This window comes from Hoplias malabaricus, chromosome 11, assembly GCF_029633855.1.
Source record: "Hoplias malabaricus isolate fHopMal1 chromosome 11, fHopMal1.hap1, whole genome shotgun sequence".
NCBI lineage: Eukaryota > Metazoa > Chordata > Actinopteri > Characiformes > Erythrinidae > Hoplias > Hoplias malabaricus.
The window spans coordinates 24,583,519-24,607,968 of record NC_089810.1 but is presented as its reverse complement, the minus strand read 5'-3'; the positions used below and the strand labels follow the sequence as shown (position 1 = coordinate 24,607,968).

Below are 24,450 nucleotides of genomic sequence, written 5' to 3'. Positions count from 1 at the left end.
GCCTTTTCAATGCTGTGAGCAGAGAGAAAGCCTACCATGCCGGACTGAGACACTTTTCTATTTGTAGCCATTTACAGACATTGGATCTTTGTAAAAACATTAGACCAGTTTTGAGCCCGCAAACAGATCTAGGAGCTAGCAAATATTGAGGAGAATCCTCAGACTTTTATAAAAAAAAAAATTTTTTTTTTTAATTAATATCTTGAATGTCGCCTTCAAAGCCAATTTAAGAAGACTTGCAAAAATAAGAGAGAATTAGCCCAACTGTCCATCGAAAAACCCTCTGTACACTGGTTTGGTGAGGCACAAGATGCTCCTTGTCTCCAGGAAGCAGTGTACAGTGGCATTTATATGAATTGTGGTATTTGTTTTCTTCAGTGTATTGTGCTCCTTGTAAATGATGGGGAGCGGAAAAGGACACAAGTGGCCACATTCCTGTGGAAAGTCATATTTCTCTTGCCTTATCTAAATGACCTCAGTCATCAGTCCAGAGATGAGTGTGTGCGTACATGTCTTAGACATGTGCACACACACACATACACTTAGAGTTTTCTGTGTGGCTAAGATTTATTGCCTGTGCTGCAGACACAAAACCAATTTTCCAGCTTGTCTTTGTCTGGTGTGTCACCTAATCTCACTACCCTAGGGCTCCTTTCAGATTTTCACAATATTACTGGTCAATTCATACACATCAGAACTGTCCAGCCACAACTTTGGGAGAAAAAGACGTAGGGAATGAATGAATGAATGAATGAATGAATGAATGAATGAATGAATGAATAAAAAATATCCAGTATTGTGCAAAAGTTTTAGACTCATGCAAAAAAATGTTGGAAAGTAAAGATGACTTCAAAAATAATGGAATTAATTCTTTATTACTTGAAAGAAAAAGACAACAATGTGCAGTAGACGATGTGCATAAACAAAAGAAAGTCTGTGTGACTTTGCTGTGTGACGACCATTTTTTTCTTAAATACTAGTCCTAGGTACAGTTTATACAGTTTTGTAAAGAAATTAGATGGCAGTTTTACTGAGGGTCTTGGAGAATCTGCCACAGATTTTTTAAGAAGTTGGATTGTCACTCTTCTTTTTTATGCAAACAAAAAGTTGCTTTCTTTACAGACATACCATTATACATTTTAATTAACATTATAATTGGTAAAGTAAATCTAAAATGTTTTATGTTTTTGTACTGTCTAAATAATGCAGAATTCATAAAATAAATATATATAACTGAATTTGTAATAAAAAAATAGGGTCTCTCTCTCTCTCTCTCTCTCTCTCTCTATATATATATATATATATATATATATATATATATATATATATATATATATATATATATATATATATATATATATATAAGACTGCAAGGGAAGCTCAGCTTCCCCTAAAATGTCAAAACATAAGTGATCAAATATATACTGTTGTGTGTACATGTCATTGAATAAATGTGCACTACAACGCGCTCAACTTTTGTTCAAATTCAGCTTCTTATCACTGGTAAAGACGCGGCTTTCCTCTCAATCATTCCCTTCACGGTGCTTTAAACGATGAGAACGCTGAGCGTCCACAGAGTTCAATTGCGAAGCAGCGAAGTGCAGCGAAACGAGAGTGATTGGATAAATGCTGGGCTTTGTCCCGCCCATCGGACGCTCAGCGTCTCTGGGGGTCTATGGGGCAGTGGGCTGGCCTCGGCTGGCCCGGACGCTCAGCTTCTGCATGATGATTGGATGATCTGTCTGAGGCTGAATCCCTTTTTGATTGACAGCGAAATGAGCGAATCAGCGATCCTTTGGTGTAGAGATCCGTGGGAGCATTACATTTTTATTCTGTTCTGAGTTGAACCGGAGACTTTCTAAGTTCTCTTAGCGGCATTTTCTTTGTTAAAAACGACTAGCGACAAATCGAGCTTCTATTTCTGGTGGAGTTTTTTGTAGCTGCTTGTGTTTGGACACTGACTTCTATCACTCTTTCTGACTTGAATCGCAGTTTCTGTCCAGCAGGTGCTGCTGAGCCCCTCCACCGTCACAAAGCACTCACAGGCGGACACACTTCACGTGCGCCAAGGCCGTTCAAGCAGCCTAGCTCTGCTGGCCATTGAGAGGACACTACGTGTTGGGAGCATGACGTACTCACAAGGTTTTGGGACAAATCCATAAAGTTATATTTATTCTAATTATATGTACATAATTTATACAAGCTCCATGCTTGTTGACAAGTTATATCATATTAAATAATAAAAATCTTAGGTGCACAGTACTGTATTTCACAATAAATAAGAGTAAATTCTATGTGAAATCAGATGGAATGTTCTTAAACTCTACTCTGACTCCAAATCTGTCAACATAAGCCCGGGAAGTCCTTCCCTGAGTGTGTGTACTCTATGTGTGTTTGATTCCGTCCTCTAGCTCTGATTAACAGAAAATCCTATTCAAAAAGCCTGTCCATTAGAGCTATGAAGTAATCTGTTCAATTATTTAACAGCTCTGGCTTTAATAACTGCCTCTGCCAATCAGCGAGAGCGCACCTACACCTGCCCGCTGGGATTAGACATGAATTCAGCTCTGTCATGCGTTTGATTCAGCACTTTCAATGGATTACATGGAAAAAATCTCAAATTCTGTTTCAACTCATTACAGTGAGTATGGACAGTTATCCAATTTATTACATTTATTATTATTGAATGCTAACTACTACAGAAAACTAATCAGAAAGGACTCTTATTGTTTAGTGCAAGCAGTTTCACAGATCTCAAATTAAGCCTGGGCTTGGACTGCACTTCAGTGCCAATGGTGTTTCACCATCCTATGAATCAGGATGAGTTTGTCATCGTGCTTAATGGTAGGTAATGGCTAAGGGGGTATAAAGCCCACCAGCACAGTGTTGGGGAGCACTGAAACTGCCTTCCCTTATAAAAAATGCACTGTATCCAATAAATCTGGAAACAGGGAACAAATTTTCCAAAATGAACACCTGACTTAACCAATGTTCTTATGGCTGAATGCAATAAAATCTTTTTCCAGAAGAAATTATGGAAGAAATTTCTTTTTTCAGCAGAAATTGTGCATGTGCACATGGATGTGCATGTGTCAGATGTTTCAGGAAGTTTCTCCAAGTGTGATCGGACTCTGTATGACACAGTCCACATCAGCTACTCTAAATGGTTCACTATTTTTACACTCTATCTATGAAATTAGATTGTGACAAAATACTTGTTTTGTGTCTGAATGGGTCGTTCTGTTTTCACAACAACAATGACTAGAATGAGTGCAGCTCCAGCATCTGCTCAGCATTTCAGGAGGACATGGTGATGTCATTATCAGGACACACATACATACACACTGGGCATGTGCTTAGGCATTCTGCCTTAAGGTGAATAAGAAGATTTGAGGGTCATTTGTGTGTGTGTGTGTGTGTGTGTGTACTGAGGACAGTGTGCAGATGCTTATTAACAAGTGTAATGACACTACTGTCACCATAGAATTCTCATCTGCAATTCATAACACTGTGTTTTTGGGTGTGCACTTGAGAAAGAGAGAGAGGGAGCAAGAGTGAGAGAGAGAGGGTTAGAGGGAGGGAGAGAAAGAGAGAGAGAGAGTGTAGTGGGGAGACAACGAAGGATACTGAAGGTTGAGAATTTCAGTCTGGTTGGTTTTCTGTATGACTCTAACTTTCTCCACATTCAGAGTGAGAGTGTGTGATTGTGTGTGTGTGTGTGTGTGTGAGAGAGAGAGAGAGAGAGAGAGAGTTATACTGAGATGATACAAGATTGATTTACACTGAGTACCATCATAAAAACTGGTACAGCATTGCATATGAAAATTTCATCAGAATAATCTCCGTTGTGTAATCTCCTTTTGTTTTAACAATTCTAATTATCAGCAGCTTATTGCCTTTTCAACTATACAATCTTGTACCCTGACTTTGGGTGTGGGCTGCCTCTTAACACTCTTGGTTGCTTAGCTGACTTGCAGAATGAGTGAGGTGGGTGTGTGGATGGTGGCTGTGATGATTTTTGTGTGTATTAGTTTTGTATCTAACAGCTTCATTATTGCACATTACAGTTGTCAATTATCCAAAAAATTGCAATAATGATAAAAATGGCATAGCCGTCTAATTGAGGGAACAAGAATCTTAATCCCAGTGTTTAATTTCCCTCAGCAGAGTCATTACAGCTCCAAAAACATCCCAAGTTCACATCCATTAGAAAACAATAATTCTCTCTTTCTTCTGTAAAATACTCTTTCTCACACACACAAACATTCCCTGTTTTCCCATTCTTTTCCTTCCTTTCTTTGTTTTTGCAATGTATCAAATTGAAAAAACTAATCCCTTTCTGTACTCCTCTTTCTATATATTGTTTCCTTTCATCTCTCACTCATTTCTCCATCTATCTTTCCCATCTCTGTATCCCCCTTTTCTTATTCTCACTCAAAAGTTCCTCCATTGCTTACCACGCTATTTTCCCATTCCCTATTTCCTTTGTTTTTCCTGCCTCCATTTCTTTCTCTGTGGGTGTGTGAAGAGAGGGAGAGAGAGACAAGAGAGAGAGAGAGAGAGAGAGAGAGAGAAATAGAGAGAGAATCGATCCACTCTGATGTGGGCCCCTTCCGTTTCTATGTCCTCTCTTTCTCCTCTAGCCTTTCCTCCATCTCTATCTTTCTTTCCATTTACACCCTATGGAATCATGTCATCTCCCTATTTCCTATGCGCTACCCCCCACCCCCGCCTCTTTTTTCAGATCTGTCCTTCACTAACAGGATTTGTTTTTTTTTAACATCAACCCACCCTTACCACCCCTACCCCCCTTCTGGCCCTCCCTCTCCACCTGAACCTCCCCCCCCTCTGGTCTTGACTGCTATGTGGGGTTATGTAAGCAGCCCTGCATCCAGGCAGCTCATATTTCATCTGAAGAGAGGAGAGCAGCATGAGCGTGTGTGTGTCTGTGTGAGACAGACAATGCAGCCAATGCAATCTCCAGCTTGGCTGCTGAAGAAAACAGATCCGCACAATAAACCTGCTCTGTGACTTCCACCTCACAGCTCCACTGAATTAGCCACTAGATCACAAAACCAACGTCCACTCTCCACTGGGAGAACAGAGAAACAATCGGTGTCCAAGTCATTCTCTTCAATCCGCTTCTATACTCAGCCTCGTTCAATAACCCCTTCTGGGTGCGGGCAGGATGGCCCTCCCTCTCCCGCATCACTTCCACAACAGTCCTAGTCAATGCGGATATCTGTGGTCTAACATAATAGAGAGGAGCCATTAGTGTTCTCCTCCAAGCATGCAGAGTTGCAAAGATGGGCAGCAGAGGCAGCTGTGGCATAAAGGTGAGAGAAGCCCATTTGACCCCCTTGACCAGCAGGAAAATTTGTTGGAGGGGTATGGAGGAGTCCATAAATATTCATGGCTGAGGTGCCATTGCGCAAGACACCAAACAGCTCCCTGGGTGTTGGGATGGTTGCCTGTTGCCCTGGATGTGTGACTGTTCACTGCTATGGCTGGGTTAAATACAGAGGCACCATTTTGTTGTTCTGCTGTTACAAAGACAGTAAAAGCATGTTTGTCATAAGTTTTATTTGCTGTGTTGTCAAAATGAATGCACTAATGCACATTATAGGCGTATATGAAGCCCCAAAAAAATAAAAAATAGAAATGTCTGTTTCCAGAATGCTAGGCTTACCATCTCCCTCTGCTCATAGCAGAGAAATTGCATCTAGAGTTGTTTTATACAATTGAGAGGACGTTGAAAAGTATGAACCGAGATCAAGTATATTGCTCTATCCCTGTTCCATAGGTGGATAAAATTGACTTATATTTTGCTGTTTCAGAGTCTCCAAATTCAAGAGACATATCATTAGAAATTGCAGATGCTACCGTTTCTAAAACTAGCACTCTCCTCGCAGTGTGGTGCCTCTGCAAGTAATGAGTAAAACTCATTTTTTGGCTCATACACATGAACGAAGGTGTTTAGTTTCAATTTCATTTTGAGTCAATCTGAAGTCTACCCTAGCTGTCCCCAGATGGAAAAAAATGAGTAATTCAGCAAAAACAGGCAATTCTTTTTATTTCTACTACTATTATTTATTTGTAATGTTTTACATTTTTTGTATGAAGTTTCATATCAAATAACATTGGATTAAATCACCAAATAAAACTAAAAATCTGTGTGTGTGTTCTAAATAAACAAGTATTTATTTAATAATATTTGTAGAAGATTATTATAATAATAATTGTTACTTTCTTTCTTATTTTTATTAGTTGGAATATTGTCCATATTGGCTCTAAACAAAATGCTCAAAAGCTGGGCCTGCTGTGACTGTCACAGTTGTATCAGTCATAGATCTTAGAGCTCCGAATATCAAGAAAAATAAGTGCTTCTGATGCTACTCATTTTTTGTCACAGTAATATGCCATATTATCATTATCATCAAAAATGCTTATGTTTTCCAATAACAGACAAGTAGACTAACAATCTCTGCAAAGGTGTCTGAAGTTAGAATATGTTTTGAAGGCTGTGCATTCAGAAGTATGTAAAAGACTACGGGCACTTGGCAAAATTTTGGTCAAAACATGGCCAAATTCAGGCCAAAATATCAAACATCAGTTAGCATTTAATCCTCATGTGATTACATATTTTAGTAGCTATGGGTCTTTAGAAAAGAAAACAATATATTGAATATGTCAACATAATATAATTACTGTTTAAATGCAACTAAAAAATGCACTGAGAAAAATGCACATTTCCAAATTAGCTAGGATGCAAGGAGTTAAACAAAAGTGCTGCTGGAGTGACAAATTTATAAATGAGTTTCTGTGGTAATTCAAACAATGGATAAAACCTTACAGATAATTTAAACTTAAACCATGTGTATGTTTCTTCTTGTCCCCAAAAACATACCATTCTCAACTTCAGAATGTAAACAAACCAAAGAAGGAGAAAAAGAGAGTTTTTCTCACTATTTGTTAAATTTTCTGTCTGACTCCATGCTGGAAAAAGATGAGCTGTTTTTACACAGCCCTGGCTGTGTAAATGTGGAAAACAATCTAAGGCTCAGGCGTTTTCTCTGTGCACCACTGGCTGAGCCACAAGAAACAGTATCTGAAGGTGCTTCCATAGAGGGAAGATCTCCAAAAGTTGAAAAGCATGAAAAAAGATGATGATGTTGTAATATTTACATATTTTTGCTGTTAAAGATTACTAGTGTGGAACCGATTCAAAATTTGAGAGAGCTCTAACTGCATGAAAGCGATCACAGGCTGTAAGTACTGCAAAACTAAACCGCCCAAGTATCAAATGAGTTTCTGTGGTAATACAAACAGTAAATTAAAACTAATAAAATAAAAAAGAAAACCTTAAACTTCAGCCATATACATGCTATAGTCCTGTTTCATAGTCAAACATACCATTCCATATTAATAAAATATGGAGCTTCTGAGCAAACACCAAAGCAGAGGAAGTTGCTCTGAGAACAGCAGTTCCCCAGAATCATCTACGCTGCCTTTAAGGCATATGGGAATTTAATATTTATTTTTCCCCTTTAACGCTAATTATTCATTTACAACATTTGGCCACTACTTCCTCCCATAATACTATTTTTACAGAGCCTAATGAAGTATTAGTGATTTCATGACTCTGATTACATGTACTGTAAATGTGAATTACACAGCAGGTAGGGGGTGCTCAGGAGTCAAAAAAGCCCAGCTTACATTTTTACATTCCTTCAAGAAGGATTAATGAAATTCATTGTGATTAATCGCAGAAAATTTTGCAAATATTATATTTGCTGTAGACTGCTGTAGTTATAAGATATTATAAGTTTAACTATTATTATTATTATTATTATTTATTGATAGCAGCCCAAAAGCCATGGTAACATTAAAGCTGGCCAATTAAATAAGTGTTTGGGGGTGGGAGTCATCATTCATTCATTCATTGTCTGTAACTGCTTCACCAATTCAGGGTCGCGGTAGGGGGTTGTCATGTAAGGTTTTATTTTATTGATGTGAACTATATGGACTTGGAAGTGACTTTTTCTTTAGGAGTTTTTTAATCAATGCATGGGACCACCTTGATGGCTGTGAGGAGTGGTCCATGTGCTAACAGAGACTGAGCTGAGTAGTGTTTGTATTGATCAGAGCAGGTTGAACTGGGAAGTAGCCGACCGACCCCATGCTGAGAGCGCTGGGGTGGTCAGTCAAAGGATGGTGCTTTTTTTTTTTTTTTTAACAGATGTGTGTGGAATGAAGTAATTACAAAATCACCCTGTTTTACTGAAGCTGTTTAATTGCTAAGATACCCCACAGAATCACAGGCTTTCATGATGTTGGACATGTTCCAACCAATCAGAGGCAAACATGACTCTATAATCCATCTTCAATAGAGGTTTATTACATAGAACTGGACCACACTCTCATTACTCAGTCAATCCCACTCCCCCCTTTACATTTCTCTTCACTTTCTCTCTCACTCCCTTTCTCTCTTTCCCTTATTCTTCACTCTTTCCCAAATTTTCTTTCTCCACCGCTTTTTTTCCCACACTCATTTTCATTCTTCTCTTTCCCTTTCTCATCACTCTCTCCCTTTCACAGTCTTCACATTCTGTCTCTTGCTCAGTTTCATTTTCTCTTTCAATTTCCTCTCTCCATCTTTTAGTCCTTTTCTCTTTCCCTTAATCCTCTGTCTCTTTCATTTTTTCTTCTCTATCTTCCCCTTTCTCATCATTGTCTCTTCCTCTCTCTTTCTCTTTTCCTCACTCTTTCCTTTTCTCTTCAAACTCTCTGCTGCTCCCTTTATTTCCATTCCTCTTTCCTTTTCTCTTCATTCTGTCTCTCTTCCTTTCCTTTTCTGTTCACTCTTTGCCTTTCTCTATTTTCCTATCTGACCTGTCTCCGGCTCTCTTCCCTTTTCCCTCACTCCCTTTCTCATTATTTCCCTTTCACTGTGTCTCTAACTCTTTCCTTTTCTTTTCACTCTGTTTCTCTCTCCCCATTTTTTTCTTTCTTGCGTACCCTTATGCTTTTCTCACATTCATTTTATACTCATTATCTCTATCTTTCTTAGAATTTCTCTTCAAACTGTCTCTTGACTTTGTCTTGTTTCTTGTATGTGTTCTGTCTATTTATTTATTCTTTATCTTAATTCTCTGCATCTTTGTTCTTTTTTCTCTCACTATTTCTTCTATTCCTCAGTTCTCTTTGTCTCTCCATTTCCATCCCTCTTTTTCTTCCTTTCTCGTTTTCCTCACACTCTTTATTTTCTCCCATCTCCTTCTCTCTCTCTTTGTGTCTGCTCTGAATATCTGAATATCACAGTGTTTAACATTTTGCTTCCTTTATGTAATAATGATATTTTTATCCCCTCAGCGTCATGATTATACTGCTGAAACTATCTCTGCTAATGAGAGAAAGAGAGGAGAGAGAGAGAGAGAGAGAGAGAGAGAGAGAGAGAGAGAGAGAGAGAGAGAGAGAAAGAGAGAGATCTGTGATCATCATAATCACAAACGGGGATCCAACGAAAATAGAAAAGGGCTTTTTCCATGTTTTTCCATAAAAATATTCAGCTTCCGGCAGTCAGACACCTTCTCTTTTTGTTTCCAGTTCCTCCAAGCTCTGTCCCTCCCTATACACAATGCTAACCACACACATCCATCATAAATACTACTGAAAACCCTCTATGAATAGCTCATAAATTGTTTTTTTATTGCTATCTTTTATTGTGGTTTGCATTGTGTTGTACACACAGCTACGATATTAGTCTGTTTTATAAATAGTATAAATAGTTTTTCTTACCACTCTTTTTCATCCCTCATTCCTCACTACCAGCTCCAATTAATCATAACATTTCACACTCAATGAGCTGACTGTGTCCTAGCAAATATGTAGAAAGGATTACAGGGTGGAACAGAGCTGGGCGATATGACCAAAATTGTTATATTTTTTTATATATTACCCAATCAAGATATTTATCCCAATATAAATTTTGCCACACCGCAAGCTTCCAGTTTTACAGCTTGCTAAAAATTGCAGACTGAATACACCAAATGTTCTTTAATACACCATATTTGATTTTTTTGTATCAGAACAAAATATGCATGCACATAATATGTAAATTACTAAATTGCACAAAATATCACTGGAACAATGTAAATAATTTTGAAACTCACTTTAAAAATTTTTCTTACCATAAAAAAGTAATCTGTTATCTACATGTTGTGCACTAAAAATATTGAAAGAAAAAAAAAAAGAGAAAAAACCCTAACCATAAGCAAGTTCTGAACTCTGAGCGTATTGCCCTTAACCCATTGTCAGGCTTGAAGCAGTGGGAAAACTAAATTGTTTGCTGCAAAAAAAATCTACTAACCCTTTTGCAAAGAGAAGCAGTCTGATCTATGACGTCAGATCTAATTCAAACTGTTGTGAGCAGGGAAAAATTTTGTGTGTCAAGCAGTGTGAGGAAACAACATTGCACATAAGGAAAAATACTGAAGAAAACTGAAGAAAAGCCCATCTACAAGTGGAAATTATACTTGCCCAAATTTCTGCGAGGGGTTTGCCATACCTCATCACGGACAGCACACCATCATAAATGAATGTAGTGCAAAAAATGTACGCTCCAAACACAGATGACAAGAGACTAACACATTTCTCATTCACACACACAAGCACTTGAATTAAGCATATTACAGTCTTATTTTTACGTTCTCATGTTCATATGGTTTCATATATTCATTTACTGTAGTAGCATGTGTATACGTGCCTAATAGTGTGCTGCATGATCAGGCTGCTTCCGTTGGCAGTGCTAATGGGCAATAAAATCTCTGTGAAATAGAACTCTATTGCCCATCATCATCATGAAACAAATCAAGATCCTTTTATTACCCAATACTAAGGGGAAATATTTTAATGGTTATATCAGTCGATACAAGATAGAGGCTTAAAGATGTTAGGGACACTTTCTGTTCTCCAACCAAGCTTAAGTTGTGGAAACTGAACATATACAAAACCGCCATAACATTAAAACCAATTGGTTACTGAGTAGTCCACCCTTGTTCTGCCAAAACAGCTCTGACCTGTTGCAGTATAGATTCCACAAGACCTCTGAAGCTGTCCTGAAATATTTGACATGAGCAGGTCAGGAGCAAATCCTTTAATTCTTGCTATTAGCAGATAGGATTTAGGTGGGGCCTTGCATGGTTTCCAAAGCATCACACTCCCTCCACTGATTTGCCTTTGTCCTATATTACCTATAATTACATTGTCCTATAAATAGTGGTTTGACCTCTTCCTCACATAAACAACAAACAGCAGTCCACATAATAGCTTGGGACTTCTGACCTGTCTATGGCCATGCAACTGCAAACACAGCATGTGGCAATGCACTGTGCTCAGACACCTTTCTATCAGAGCCTGCATTATAGCTTTTAGTTTAGTCATAATAGTTTTCTTTCCAATTATGTTAATTTGGATCATTGTGGCCCCCCGTGTAAATGTACAAATTGTTTTTTATAAATATCTTCCCAATGACTAAAATATCTGCTTTATTTAAACAGTGCTGCTGTCATCTTTTCCTCATGCTTTTGGGGTGTCGGGGGTGGGGTTGGTGTAAATAAAAAAAAATCAATGGATCTGATTTTCTGGGATGAATTCTCCTGGTTGAGAGATTAAACTCTCGTTGGCTTTCCTCCCTCTAAGACTCAGAGGGCTAAGAGTGTGTGCATGTGTGCATATGTGTGAGTGTGATGTGGAGTGTATGGGTGTATCAGGGAGACTCAGGGATGAGAGCAGACAATAGAACATTCAAATGCAAATGGGAACAGAGTGTGTGGAGTGTGTGTACGAATTTCAAGACTCATTTTCTTCCCCTATTGTGGCTCTTTCCCCCTCACGTCGCGTGATGATTTTGTGACTTCTTTTGAATACAGATGAAAATGGGGTTGTGTGTAAGTGTGTGTATGCTGCTGTGGAAATGAAAAATAGCCTGAGGGTGCGTAAAATTTGTTCTCAAGTGGCCACTTTATCAGAAAACCCGCCTTTGTAACTCCACCTTGCCGGTGTACAGTTAGAGACGGTTAGTGTGTGCTGACCATCCTCTAGCCTCTGTTTCTGATCACAGAGTTCCTCTTGTCAGAGTGTGGTGGAGTTGTGGTTGTTAATGCACCCAAGTTTATATCAAATTTCCTCATTAACAAGGACCCTCCTCAGTCACACTGTTCTACCAAGAATGAGGGAAATAAATAAATTAAATGAAATCAAATTAAAAAATTTAAAAAATAAAGCATTGAAGAGCCGCATGCTGGGAAGAAGACACTAACAGCCAGTTATCTTAGCTAACAAATGTTGTTGTTTTGCATGTAAATTTGAATAACTGGTCCATTTATTAAGACATGCTCGAACAACACTAAAAGCAGATAGCTTTTTCATACAGTGAAAAACGACAAAATTACTATTTTCACAACAAAGCACAACATATAAAAATGTCTGGCTGTGCTATGAGAAGGATTTTTCTCCTGGTTGTTCTTCTGGGTGTAATCTGAGTGAAGTCTAAACATTTTTTGCTAAACAGATTAGTGTTGGAGGACACAGAAAAAACAGCTCAAGGGAGTAAGAAATCAAATAAAGGGACGGAAGCTTTGTGGTAGCTTTATGATTTCTGCACGAAAGATGATGTCATTTGTTGCAGTGGGCAGTAGAGCAGCTCTGGGCATTTGTGCAGCTCAGAGTTACCACAGTGAAGCAATATATGCTGTGTGTGTGGATTGTGTTAAATCATGTCGTCAGGCCTGATGTAAAGGGAGGGATCAAAGAGATTTTAATGATCAGAAGCTGAGCATGGGTCAGGGCCCGTCTGTCAATACGCTGATTAACACAAACACATACGTCATTCTGAGGGTTGATTGTAATGTGATGCTTGTATTTAAATGTTTTAAAATCATTAATAGAATCTGTCCGTTGTAGACGTTCCATATTAAATGACAATAACATAAAATACTCAGAGAAGCATACAGCCAAAGTCAGGATATAAACTTGTGGGTCAATTTTATTATTATGATTCTTTTTTTGTCATTATTTTAAATTGCCAATTGTTATATACACTTCAGATATTTGTTGTTTTGGCTAAATGTAGGCTACCGATAAATGCAACTCCACCTGTATTCAGACTCTCCAGCACTGTTCATCGGAAAACCCCCACTTCAGGCTTGTCAACATTAAAGTCCTTGTATGAATGAAGCCTAAAACAGCTTGACGCATTAAAACAGCCTAACACTCACAACAAAGGGTTCATTTTGTCAGCTTCAGACCTGAAATTAGGCCACCTACATGTATCTTTGGTTAACTCATATATACACTGTACTTTTAGCGGCAGAACATATGTAGGGTTTAGAGAGTGAGGCTAGCGAGGAGCAGCAATGTGAGCAGCAATACAGCCTGCAAATAAGGGTTTTAAAGCAGGTTATTTTCGTTCAGGATTTTCTGAACGAAAACAAATAAATTAAATTAAATTTAAATTTAATTTAAATAAACAAGTAAATAAATACATAATTTTCATGGAAAGGTATGGCGAAAAACATTGCAGTAGGGACAGTTTTACTTCATTCCTTTCCATTTTATAAAATGAAGTCAAAACAGTCCAACAACCAGTCCCTACACAGTAGAAATCGTAGGCTGAGACAAAGATGTCTCCTCATTTGGACACAGCCTTTACTCACAGCTCAGAGAGTCTCTGAGCGACACGTTTGAAATGGATATATACAGCCAGCAAGATTATTTTCTCATCATTTTCCTTTTCACAAACCTACTCTTTTTATACAGCTCTTCTTTCCACCTTAAAATCTATAGTAGTTATTGCTGTTTAATAAATTGTGTGTACCTGGTCCAATAGCTGATTGTAGAGTTCGTGGCAATTGTCGAAGATGTATTTGTACGTTGAGTCGAGGCAGGCTCTGACGCAGTCCTTTACCACTTGGCTCGCTCTGGGGGGGCTCTGCAGCTCCTGAACCTGATAAAGAATTTTTCAGAACAATCAGTTTCAATGTCTGTTCCTTTAAATGAGAACAAGCCACAGTTCAGTTCAGAGTGAGAGCTCAGAAGTGAGGAGCAGACTTTAGCCCTGTTTTCTTACTTCTCCATTCTTGTTTTCACCATATTTAAACAGGTCTCTTATTGTATGTGCACCCTTTATGTCTGTTTTGTTCTAGACCCAGAGGAGGAAATGGGACTATTGTAAAATGTTGGTACTCTACATGAGAAACGGTGCATCAGTCAGTTAATTGTAAGGATTTTAAAACCTCAGTTCACTGAATCTGGAAGCACATGGTTGTGCTTGTTTCCCTTTACATCCTGGAGAATTCAAAATTGTTATTGTTTAATTTGCAGGATGGTAGGCGCTCTAGAGACCCAAGTTAATATACATAAGCACTTGATTTTTATAATATGCCCCCTAACCTAGTACACAGTAAAGTCTGTGCTGCTTTTCTGAGCAAATTACACAAACAATTTTTTTTCTTTAGACGAAATACTATTTTATAGGCATATTTATAAACCATTGCATCAATGCCATGTAAAATGTACACACAATATCAGCTTTTCTTACATGATGCTTATAAATTCATGACATAGCCTCAGTGTAAAGCTACTTCTAAAGCAGAATTAGGAGAAAATCCTGTTAATTAGATTTGTAAGTGCAATTAAGTTAAAACTTAAATGGGAGGATTTATGAGCTCCCTCTCAGTGTGAATGTGTGGAGTTTTCTGCCTTAGATGAGGAAGAGTCTCAGTGTGAATATTTTGTGCTTCCTCTTGCGTAAAGAATGCTCTATTTTCTGTGTTTTCTTGTGTGTGTGTGTATATGTGGTCTTTAAGAGCAGCCACTGTAGGAAGCAAGAATCACCATTACCCATAATGCATTGTGACAGTGTGAGTTTTTACTGTGTGCCTTGTGGGGTTCTTTCTGTGGGTGGAGCCTTTCAGCCACGGCTCAATGACTCTCTTTCTCGTTCTCTCACTCTCTCTCTCGCGCACATACTCATACACACACACACACAGTGTGATGTCACTCATTAATAAGTTTTATAGGCATTTTCAATGCAAACAAACACTTTCAATGCAAATAAACAAAATTGCCATGTGAAGAGAGTGACCATAAAAAAGTGTGTGTGTGTGTGTGTATTACAGGTCTGAAATATTCACAGAGATGCTTTACAACAGAGTTACTACATTAAAATTAAATGAACACATTAAAAGACATGGACTGAACAGACAAGCCAGCCTTTGCTCCCCTCAAATATCAATGTGCCTTGGGCACCCCTCATGTGATAAGCTGTTGTCATGACAAGGTACACCATAACAAACTGCAACACTGTCCTCCATTTGTTTCCAAAGGCTGAAACTCAACTATTTCCAGCCACAGTGTGTAGTGCACAGTGTAGGTCATTAAATATTGGTTTGTGCACTACATTAGTGCATTGTATATCATACAATAAAACCTTGTGATAAGCTTCACATCCCTCTGTTTAATATATTGTGCACTGTGTGAGTGTAATAGCATTAGTTTTAAAATCTGTTAAGTGCACTACATAGGGAATAGGGCACAGACCATTCCCTGATGTGAGAAGCTCATCCATTTCCATTTCCCAACATATCATGGAACAATATTGTCCAGCTATTCTACATACTCAAACTGTAGTTAGAATTAGTATTAAGTGTGCAATTAGTATTAATTGCACAATTGGGATGCAGCTCGAAACCACTTAATACTGGGACCACTTCACAACACCCAATATTTTGGAGATGCTCAGACCCAGTTACATTTACATCTTTAATAAAAGCTGCACAGACCCTTAAGCCATTTTTCCTTCAGGGACTGATTGTTAAAATATCTGATCACTTGGCAGGTACCACTGTAATGGGACAATCAATGTTATTATTCATGTGTGTGTGTGTGTGTGTGTGTGTGTGTGTGTGCCCTCCTTAAAGAGTCCTTCCTGACTGTGCTTCATGAACATTTACTGTCTCTGTCACTCTGCTCCAGTCTTATATAACCACACTCCATGCCTAGAATGCACACATACTTGGTTTAATACCAAGGAAATCAGAGCAGTGTGTGTGTAATGACTGCTGAAATGCCAATGGCTCTGCAGCCTACTTTGTTTTCAGGTCATCTCCCTCATGCTTTGAAACTCTAGCTCTGGTTAACAGGGGAATCCAAACTCAGCCAATCCTACCCACCAGTCTTTAATGAATGCACACAGTCAACTGTTTGATGACCCTTGCTGTTCCAACATTTCTTATTAAACTACCACTTTAGAATAAGTCAACACTTATAAAGGGTTATACTAGTTTAAAATGTGTGTATTAATGTTATTAATCATGTTGTAAATATCATTAAATGTCATTAAAACATTTTTATAACTCACAGATAGAAAGGGCAACAATGACCTGTTGTTTGCAAAATAGTGAGCCCACATACATCTATATTGTTAAACCTCAGATCTTGTTAAATACTGACCTCATTTTCTCTGACTTAACATCAGTCAACATTAAGTCTGTTGGCTTCATCACATTTGTTAATACATTTAATCATTTAACCACCAAGTTCTGAATGAATTAACGATCAATATAATGCCCTTTTAGACATTTATTATATCGTGATGTGTACCTTAGGACTTGAAATGACTAGATGCACATTCTCAGGCCTTAAAATGCTCTCTAACATGTTATTTTCAGTAAGTTATCTGATACTTTCAGTATTAGACAAAAACGTCTCTGTAGCCAACAACTGGAGTCACGTTAGGCTCATGTGCAGCTGCTCCAGGTCATCCCATTTCCCTAAACGTTTTTTTTTGGAGATTAAACACGGTGTTTTTAGGGCTGTTCTATACTGTATCATACTAAATAATATTTGTAGACTTTTTTACATTTTTTTTTAAAAAATCCATATTGTGATAACTGTGATATTCTAAGTTGTTTATGCAATGATGTCAGGCATAATACCATGTATGTTTATTCCATGACTCATTCAGGTAGTAGCAACAAGTATGGCTTAAATGGCTCTGAGGAGGAGTTTGTTCCAAAAAGGGGAGTGCCTTTGGCCGTGTGGAGGTGGTCTGCTTACAAAAGTGTGCAATATTAAAGAAGTCTGTCACACAAAAGGGGGAAACCCAACTAATCTGTTTCACCACCTCAGGCAGATGCACCCAGGTGAGTACAAGGAAAGCTAAAAATGCTGAGAGGAGAGCTCAAGAGCCAATATGAGCTCTAATCCAAGCAGACAGACGACACTGAGTCAGCATAGCCTCATTTTTTTTCTATTTGTTTTGTTATTTACTTTAATTAGTTTAATTTATAAACTTAAATTAAATTAAAGTAAATTTTTGTTTGCTGGTTTTTATTGTTTTTTCTTATAAATATATATGTAATTTTATGTTCATCAAATTGTCATATCACCAAAAATATTGTTATTGCAAAAATATCCAGAACAATTGTGATATTATTGTAGGTCCATATTGCCCACCTGATATGTTTATATCTGAGCATTAGTGTCTACAATGGGTGCAGCTAAAAGAAGGTGAATTCTCTCATTATAAAGGGTGTCTACAAAATTTTGGACTGTGTACTTTATAGGTGCTGAGACTCAAGCTGAGTGTGAGGTACTGTACAGACTACTGTCACCTCACAACAATACGCGTGAGAGAGTGTGAGTTAGAATACTGATGTCTGTCACTGATGAGAGGAGATAAATTCACTATGACTGGACATCACTGAGAAAACTTCATTACAGTGAATGTCAGTCAAGGCAGAGTGTGTGTGTGTGTGTGTGTGTGTGTGTGTTTATATGTACGTGTACCTTCATCCTGAAGAAGGTGATGCTGGTCAAAAGGTCCACTGTGGATTTCAGGTCCTGGAGTCTCTCTGGGTTTCCAGCAGGGAAATTGTCCTGTAATTACACACACATACACACACACACACACACACACACACCAGATAAGGACAGATAGATCACTTCTATCAGATTATTACTCTCTCTCTTTCTCTCTAATGAGTCTTTTGTAGTATTCCGGTGGCCTTAAGCTTTATGGTTTCTCAATGAATATCAGCCTACTTCTGGATTGTCCACATTAAAATATTATATAAAATTCATAATAATGTAATATCTGATAATAATCAAAAATTCCAGCATTTTCAAAACTAATTTCTATCTGTTTCACCCTCATATTTTAATATGAACAATAAATTCAGCATGTTTCCAATAAAAGAAATGAAAACCCATTGCCTCAAAACACACTTAAGATTGATTCCAATGGCCATATGCTTCAGCAAATGCCCAGGGGTCCTATTATGATAAGGGCACACCGCAAAAAAAAAAAAAATAAAAATAAAAATAAATAAATAAATAAACTCGTTGCCGTCACACATGCTGCATTCAAGTCAAAGCCAAGGGCTGGAGTGTCCTTCCCCAAGCCGACAGGCAGCAAGCATGACTGGATGGCATGTCTACGCAAACTATAGATATAAAGAAACAGATCTCAATATAAAGCACTCATCCAAAGCATGATATATTTACTAACATTACATTAGCAGAGACAAACAGGCCTAAATAAGTGTAACAATATATAATAAAAATAAATCTGTCATAATGAGTGACTAATCTGTTTCAGCAAAGCATATTTTAAATATATATTTATATATAATTTTTGTTTATTAGGGCAGCACAATGATACAAATGTAGTGTCACTGTCACACAGCTACAGGGTTCTGGGTTTGTGGGTTCGAGCCTGACTGCAGGTGACTGTGAGAAGTTTGGTGTGTTCTCCCATGCTTGCGTGGGTTTCACCCCACAGTTAAAAAACACACGTTGCTAGGTGGATTGGCTGTTCCAAAGTGTACATATGGGTGTGTTAGTGAAAGTTTGAGTGTGTGTCTTGCGCAGTGATTCCGTGTAGACTCCGGATCCACCGTGACCCTGAATTGGGTAAGCGGTTACAGTCAATGGATGAATGATTGAATGTTGTGTATTAAAAAAGTGAAAGACTTCAGGCTGATGTGTTGTTCATAGTGGGTATGGTGTGCACTCTTGTTTATTTAAAAGAACACTAGGTAGTAATTTTAAGTGAAATTTACTGTAACAGAGAGAATAGGGCCTCTGTCGTGACTACTTTGGGTTCAGCACTGCAGAAATTACACTATATAACTTTTGGAGGAGGGAAGGAAAGTACCCTTTCATTTACCCTCAATTTCAGGACTGTTCTGTATAAATTAATTGTACTCTACAACTGTAGGGGGTGGGGGGCAGGAGCAAAAATACCAAGGCTTACCTAGTTTTCTTTTAAAACCTGAGTTTGAAACATTGAAGTATTGGAGGAAAGACTCTAACTTAAGTAAATGTATGCTTCTGCATGCATCTCTCTTGCTCTCACACTCACATATCCATTCTCTCTATATATCCTTCTCTTTTTCTGTATCTCTCTCACACTGTCTCTGACCCATTTCCAAGTCCAATCATAATTTATATCTAAATTAAAATTGCATTGGCAGAATTTGCAGAAGATTTATCTGGATGAGAGAAAAATAAATTGACTTATTAGACATTGGCATCAGAACTGGCATTTCTACTAATGTCTCATCCACAGACACTATGGTTATAAAATAAGCTGCTGTTAAATCTGTTAAACAGATGTAAATCTCACATCCCAATCGTTCAAAGATCCCAGCAAGAAACATTTTATATAAATGCTTTTGCTGCTCTTGTTACTGTGATGTATATAAACTAATCTCACTTTTATTGTCTTATTACTTGGTATCTATATTAGTGCAACACATAGAGTAAGTAAGAGTATCTTACTTGTGTTATTCTAGAGTAAATAGTACTTTGGTGATTTCTGATGTATAATCTAACTGTCATATGTCTGCTCTTTTGTAACACGTATAGTACTGTGCTTCCTTTGGAATCAATAAAATGATATCATGTCTGCATTAAGAAATTAAATTAGGCCTAGGCTAAGGTTAAGACAATTGAATCACATTTTGGAAAATGGAGTCAAGGCAATCGTTTTCCAAAATCCATTTGAAGTAAATGAATTATTGGGTTATAAAATGATATTTGGCAGTCTTGGCATTTTTGGCAAGAAGCAGGACCTGTACTACTTTGTTTGATATAAATATGGTTGGAACGTTGCTGTGAGGATCTGATGGCAGCCAAATGACCATGAGTATTTTCAGACACTGAATTTAGATAGTCGATGATGAGTTTTGGATCACAACTCATCTGAAAGGTACTGGATGGAGCTCCAGGACTTCAGATAACAAATTTCCACTGCTTCACAACCCAGTGCTAGGGGCATCTAGGACGTTTTCACACTTGTCCTGAATATGTGAGTACACACAAAGGAACGATACTGGGCTCTTTAAACACAATAATGCCATCCAAACCATGGATCGAATGCACAATTCCGAATGTCACTTTTTGTGTGTGTGTGCGTGTGTGTATGTGTGTGTGTAGGCTTGCAAAATGATTGGAATGAGCTTCATCAAATTACTTATTTTCTTTATTTTCCATGGATACAAACGCCTCTATGATTCACGGCATTTCACCGTGAAGTAGCCCTACAAACAAAGAGTAACCTTAAGCTGAGTTGTTACTGCTCTAAAGCATCCTGCTTTACTATTGAGATTATATCTGACAGCAAGAATGTGTTAACTTTAGAGTATTTAGTTATTTAATTACTACCAGGTTTGTATACAAATTTTGGAACATATGCCAGAACAGGAATAAATAGAGTACACATCCTTTTTACATGCACCTCTTCATACTTCTGTCTCTATTTACAGTGCATTCTCATATCTGCAGAGAGATTATGGTGTGTATATTTTGTACTTACAGTGATACCAACACAAAGAAATAGATTTTGTGAAATAAAATTAATAAACTAATTCTGATTCAGTTATAGGGCGGCATGGTGGCACAGCAGGTAGTGTCGCAGTCACACAGCTCCAGGGGCCTGGAGGTTGTGGGTTCGATTCCCGCTTCAGGTGACTGTCTGTGAGGAGTTGGTGTTTTCTCCCCGTGTTCGCGTGGGTTTCCTCCGGGTGCTCCGGTTTCCTCCCACAGTCCAAAAACACACGTTGGTAGGTGGATTGGTGACTCAAAAGTGTCCGTAGGTGTGAGTGAATGTGTGTCTGTGTTGCCCTGTGGAGGACTGGCGCCCCCTCCAGGGTGTATTCCCACCTTGCGCCCAATTATTCCAGGTAGGCTCTGGACCCACCACAACCCTGAATTGGATAAGCGGTTACAGATAATGTATGAATGGATGATTCAGTTATTACAATATTTATTTACCCCCCTGGTTCACCCAATCCAGGTACAAAACATGTACATATACTGCTGTCACTCCTGAAACTGAAAACACATTAGCGTTTAGTGTGGAGGAAGAAATCGTCACGTGTTAAGGAAATGAAACCCTCAGTCATAAACTCATGAGCTCATTCTCCTGTAATGTATATTAACTTGACAGCGTGAAAAAAAGCACAGGGAGGGAAAAGCGTCAGCCACCATATAGTATCACCCTGGGAGCCTCAAGGGCCTTCACATACAAGAAAGAAGAACATGCAGCATCAGGACCCTCCTCCTCCCTCTAATCGTCCACAGGGAGTTGCTTTATTATTATTATTATTATTATTATTATTATTATTTTCTGGCCCTTGGGCTGCGATAAGAGCATTTGAAAATGTCAGTGATTTCCGAGCATGGATAGTTACATAAAGACAAAGTGAAAGGCTTAAATTCTGTGGTGAATGCTGAGAGATTTGGAGCCATAAAAGAACTGTTAACCTGTCTGTGGGCGGCTGCTGTGTCAGGAGCTGTCTGGACGGTGGGTCGTCAGTTTCACTACGCCAGCCCCTGTGAAGTTCTAATTACTGTACTGAGGCTAATGGAGTGGCGATGATGTTTGCCAACATCAAAACAGTAACACGATGAATCAGCTTTAGGTGCCAGTGAGAGTGAGTAAAGGCTTTACCACTTTGTGGCCCAGTGGCTTCACTGGAACTAAACATCTTTTGTGTCATACAACACTCAGAGGATACAGAAAACATGATTACTCTCCTTAGTTTCAACATTGGAATCAAACCCTGTGCCTGAAACTCTCCCTATCTCTTCACGGCATCGCTCAATGTGTTTTTCCTTGGCCGCTTTTCCATTAGCACAGCTCCCCCGCGAAATGTAGATGTAGGTGATGTCGCAAACCCAGTGTCTAACAGGAACTGCAAGATATAAAACCACAACAATTGCAGCGGTAATATTAGATGCTTTTACTTGTGTATTTATGCATTGTGTATTTATTTTTTTGGGCTGAACACAGTTCCTCGCCCCAGTTATCACAGAATCTTGCAGTTTTCACAGCTGTCAGTTTTGTTGCAGATTTCTCCCTGGAATTTTTCGTCGGCCACTGTTGTAAGGAGAGTTCGAAACTCTTCAAAACACTACAGTGAGTTGGATAAAAACAAACGCAACCACTGCTGTAACTTAGAGATTGTTCAAGAGGCTAGTTTGAGCTGGGAGTCTGCATGGGCACATTTTACAAGTGGAAAATCAAAAGAGCCGAGCAAAGCCTTTTCCGAACAGGGGTTCGTTTCCCAAAAGCATAGTTGCTAACTACGTTAGCAACTTACATAGTTGGAACGATGCAGTTGCAATGCAAGTGTTTCTCAAAACAGTCATTGGAACCATAGAGGTAACTACATTGGTAACTTGCATAGCCATTAACCATTGTTAAAAGACACAGGTGTTTCTCAAAACTGTAGTTCCACCGAACGTTCACAACACTGTCGTTAAGTTGTGTAGTTGGAACTATAGCTTGCACAGTGGATTTAACCACTGCTCCAGAAACAGAGGACAACTTAATTAAGCACCCCAAAAGTATCACACTACAGAGCTGTAGTAATGTGTGTCTGAGAGATGCTGACATGGAGGCCTCACTACATGTTCCTAAATAATACCCCAGAGCAATTTCATGGCCAAATTCTTATTCAATTACTCAACCCTACTCTTCTCTTCTCACATACAAAAGCAGCAAGTCCCTTTTAAAAGAGAATATGGTCCCAAACCAGATCCCAGAACCTAACTCTAGACCTCAAGACGCCTGGACTTTTTCTTTTTTTTTGAGCTCTCACACCCCACTCCTTTTACCTACCTTAGCCAATTATAGCCACCGCCACTGAGCTGACCCACAGAAGGTTAAGGTGACACAGAACAACATACAGACAATATTTTTGACAACTGATGTCATAATTCTTTTCCCAGGCAATTCCATTCATGAACAGCCTTTGCCCCAACACCTCCCCTAGTTCACACCTAACACTAACAGGACTTCTAACATGAACTGCTGCTATGTCAACGCATGTCATAACACCTGCAGTTGCAACACTGTCTGCCATTTTTTTTTCCAAAGGCTGAAACTCAAACATTTCCATTCACACTGTGTAGTGCACAGTGTAGGTAATAATATATATAACCATTTCTGTCAATTCCACTATGTAGGAAGTAGGGAACTATTTAGGACAGAGCCAAAAATTGCAAAAACTTTAAAATTACTATTGAGTGTGCAGTTGGAACACAGCCTATGTCTTAATGATATAACTGACTATGAAGCACTGAAGAAGATCTTAATAAACATACAGTACATTTACAAATAGAGGTACTAGAATAATCATATAGTATACTATAAAGTATATTAAAACTGGCTAAAAAACATATTTATTGCTAAGATATGGGAAAACGCCATACATTATGGCTATTCTATGCCTTATAGGAGAACGTTCAGCGTATTATCAGTCATAAAGTATAGGCTGCTGTGAAGCTAAACGTGGGTTTTGTGCATCAGATTATAGTGCTTCACCATGGATCAGCTACAAGCACTGTTAATCAGCTTAAAATTTCAAATAATCAACAAACATTTTGTAACAGCGGAAATGAACACTGACTAGAACGGTGGAGGTGTGGACAGGCAGTGCTCAGTTACCCCACTGTCCTAGACTCATCTATTTTAGATTTAGGAAAAAGAGAGGTGTTCGGATGGTAATCTGATTGTAGGGAAATGTGTGTGTGCTACACAGTGGAGAGAAGCTGATGTGAATTGTATTACTGTCAGGAGGCATCTCACAGGACCAGACAGCTAAAGTGAAGGTGATACCTCCTGGCAGGCTGCCCAGTTAGTGTGTATGTGTGAGTGTGTGTTTGTGAGATGCTGTTGTCAGCATCTGTGTGTGTCTGCGTGCGCGCGCGCACGCCTTCCTGTCACTAGCATGTCTGAACCGTGGCTCATTCAGACTCTCTGCTCTGTGATATATAATCTGCCATGTGTTCCATTAGCATTCAGCTGGCCCTTTAAAGTTATTTAGTAAGTGTGGTATGGTAGCTATAAGCGATATAGAATGCATTGTTAAGCACTGA

The 24,450-nt window shown here is 38.5% G+C and overlaps 1 protein-coding gene across 4 annotated transcripts in view; it reads right to left on the bottom strand.

Moving 5' to 3' along the window:
- The window catches only part of LOC136709365 (protein unc-13 homolog C-like), a 245,897-nt gene that overhangs the window by 131,841 nt on the left and 89,606 nt on the right, over nucleotides 1–24,450 (bottom strand). For all 4 annotated transcript variants that reach the window (XM_066684518.1, XM_066684520.1, XM_066684519.1 and 1 more), the window contains 2 exons: nucleotides 17,851–17,940; nucleotides 13,877–14,005 (listed from right to left, as the gene is read on the bottom strand). In XM_066684518.1, the coding sequence (XP_066540615.1) occupies nucleotides 13,877–14,005; nucleotides 17,851–17,940 (219 nt within the window). The remainder of the gene's footprint in view (nucleotides 1–13,876; nucleotides 14,006–17,850; nucleotides 17,941–24,450) is intronic.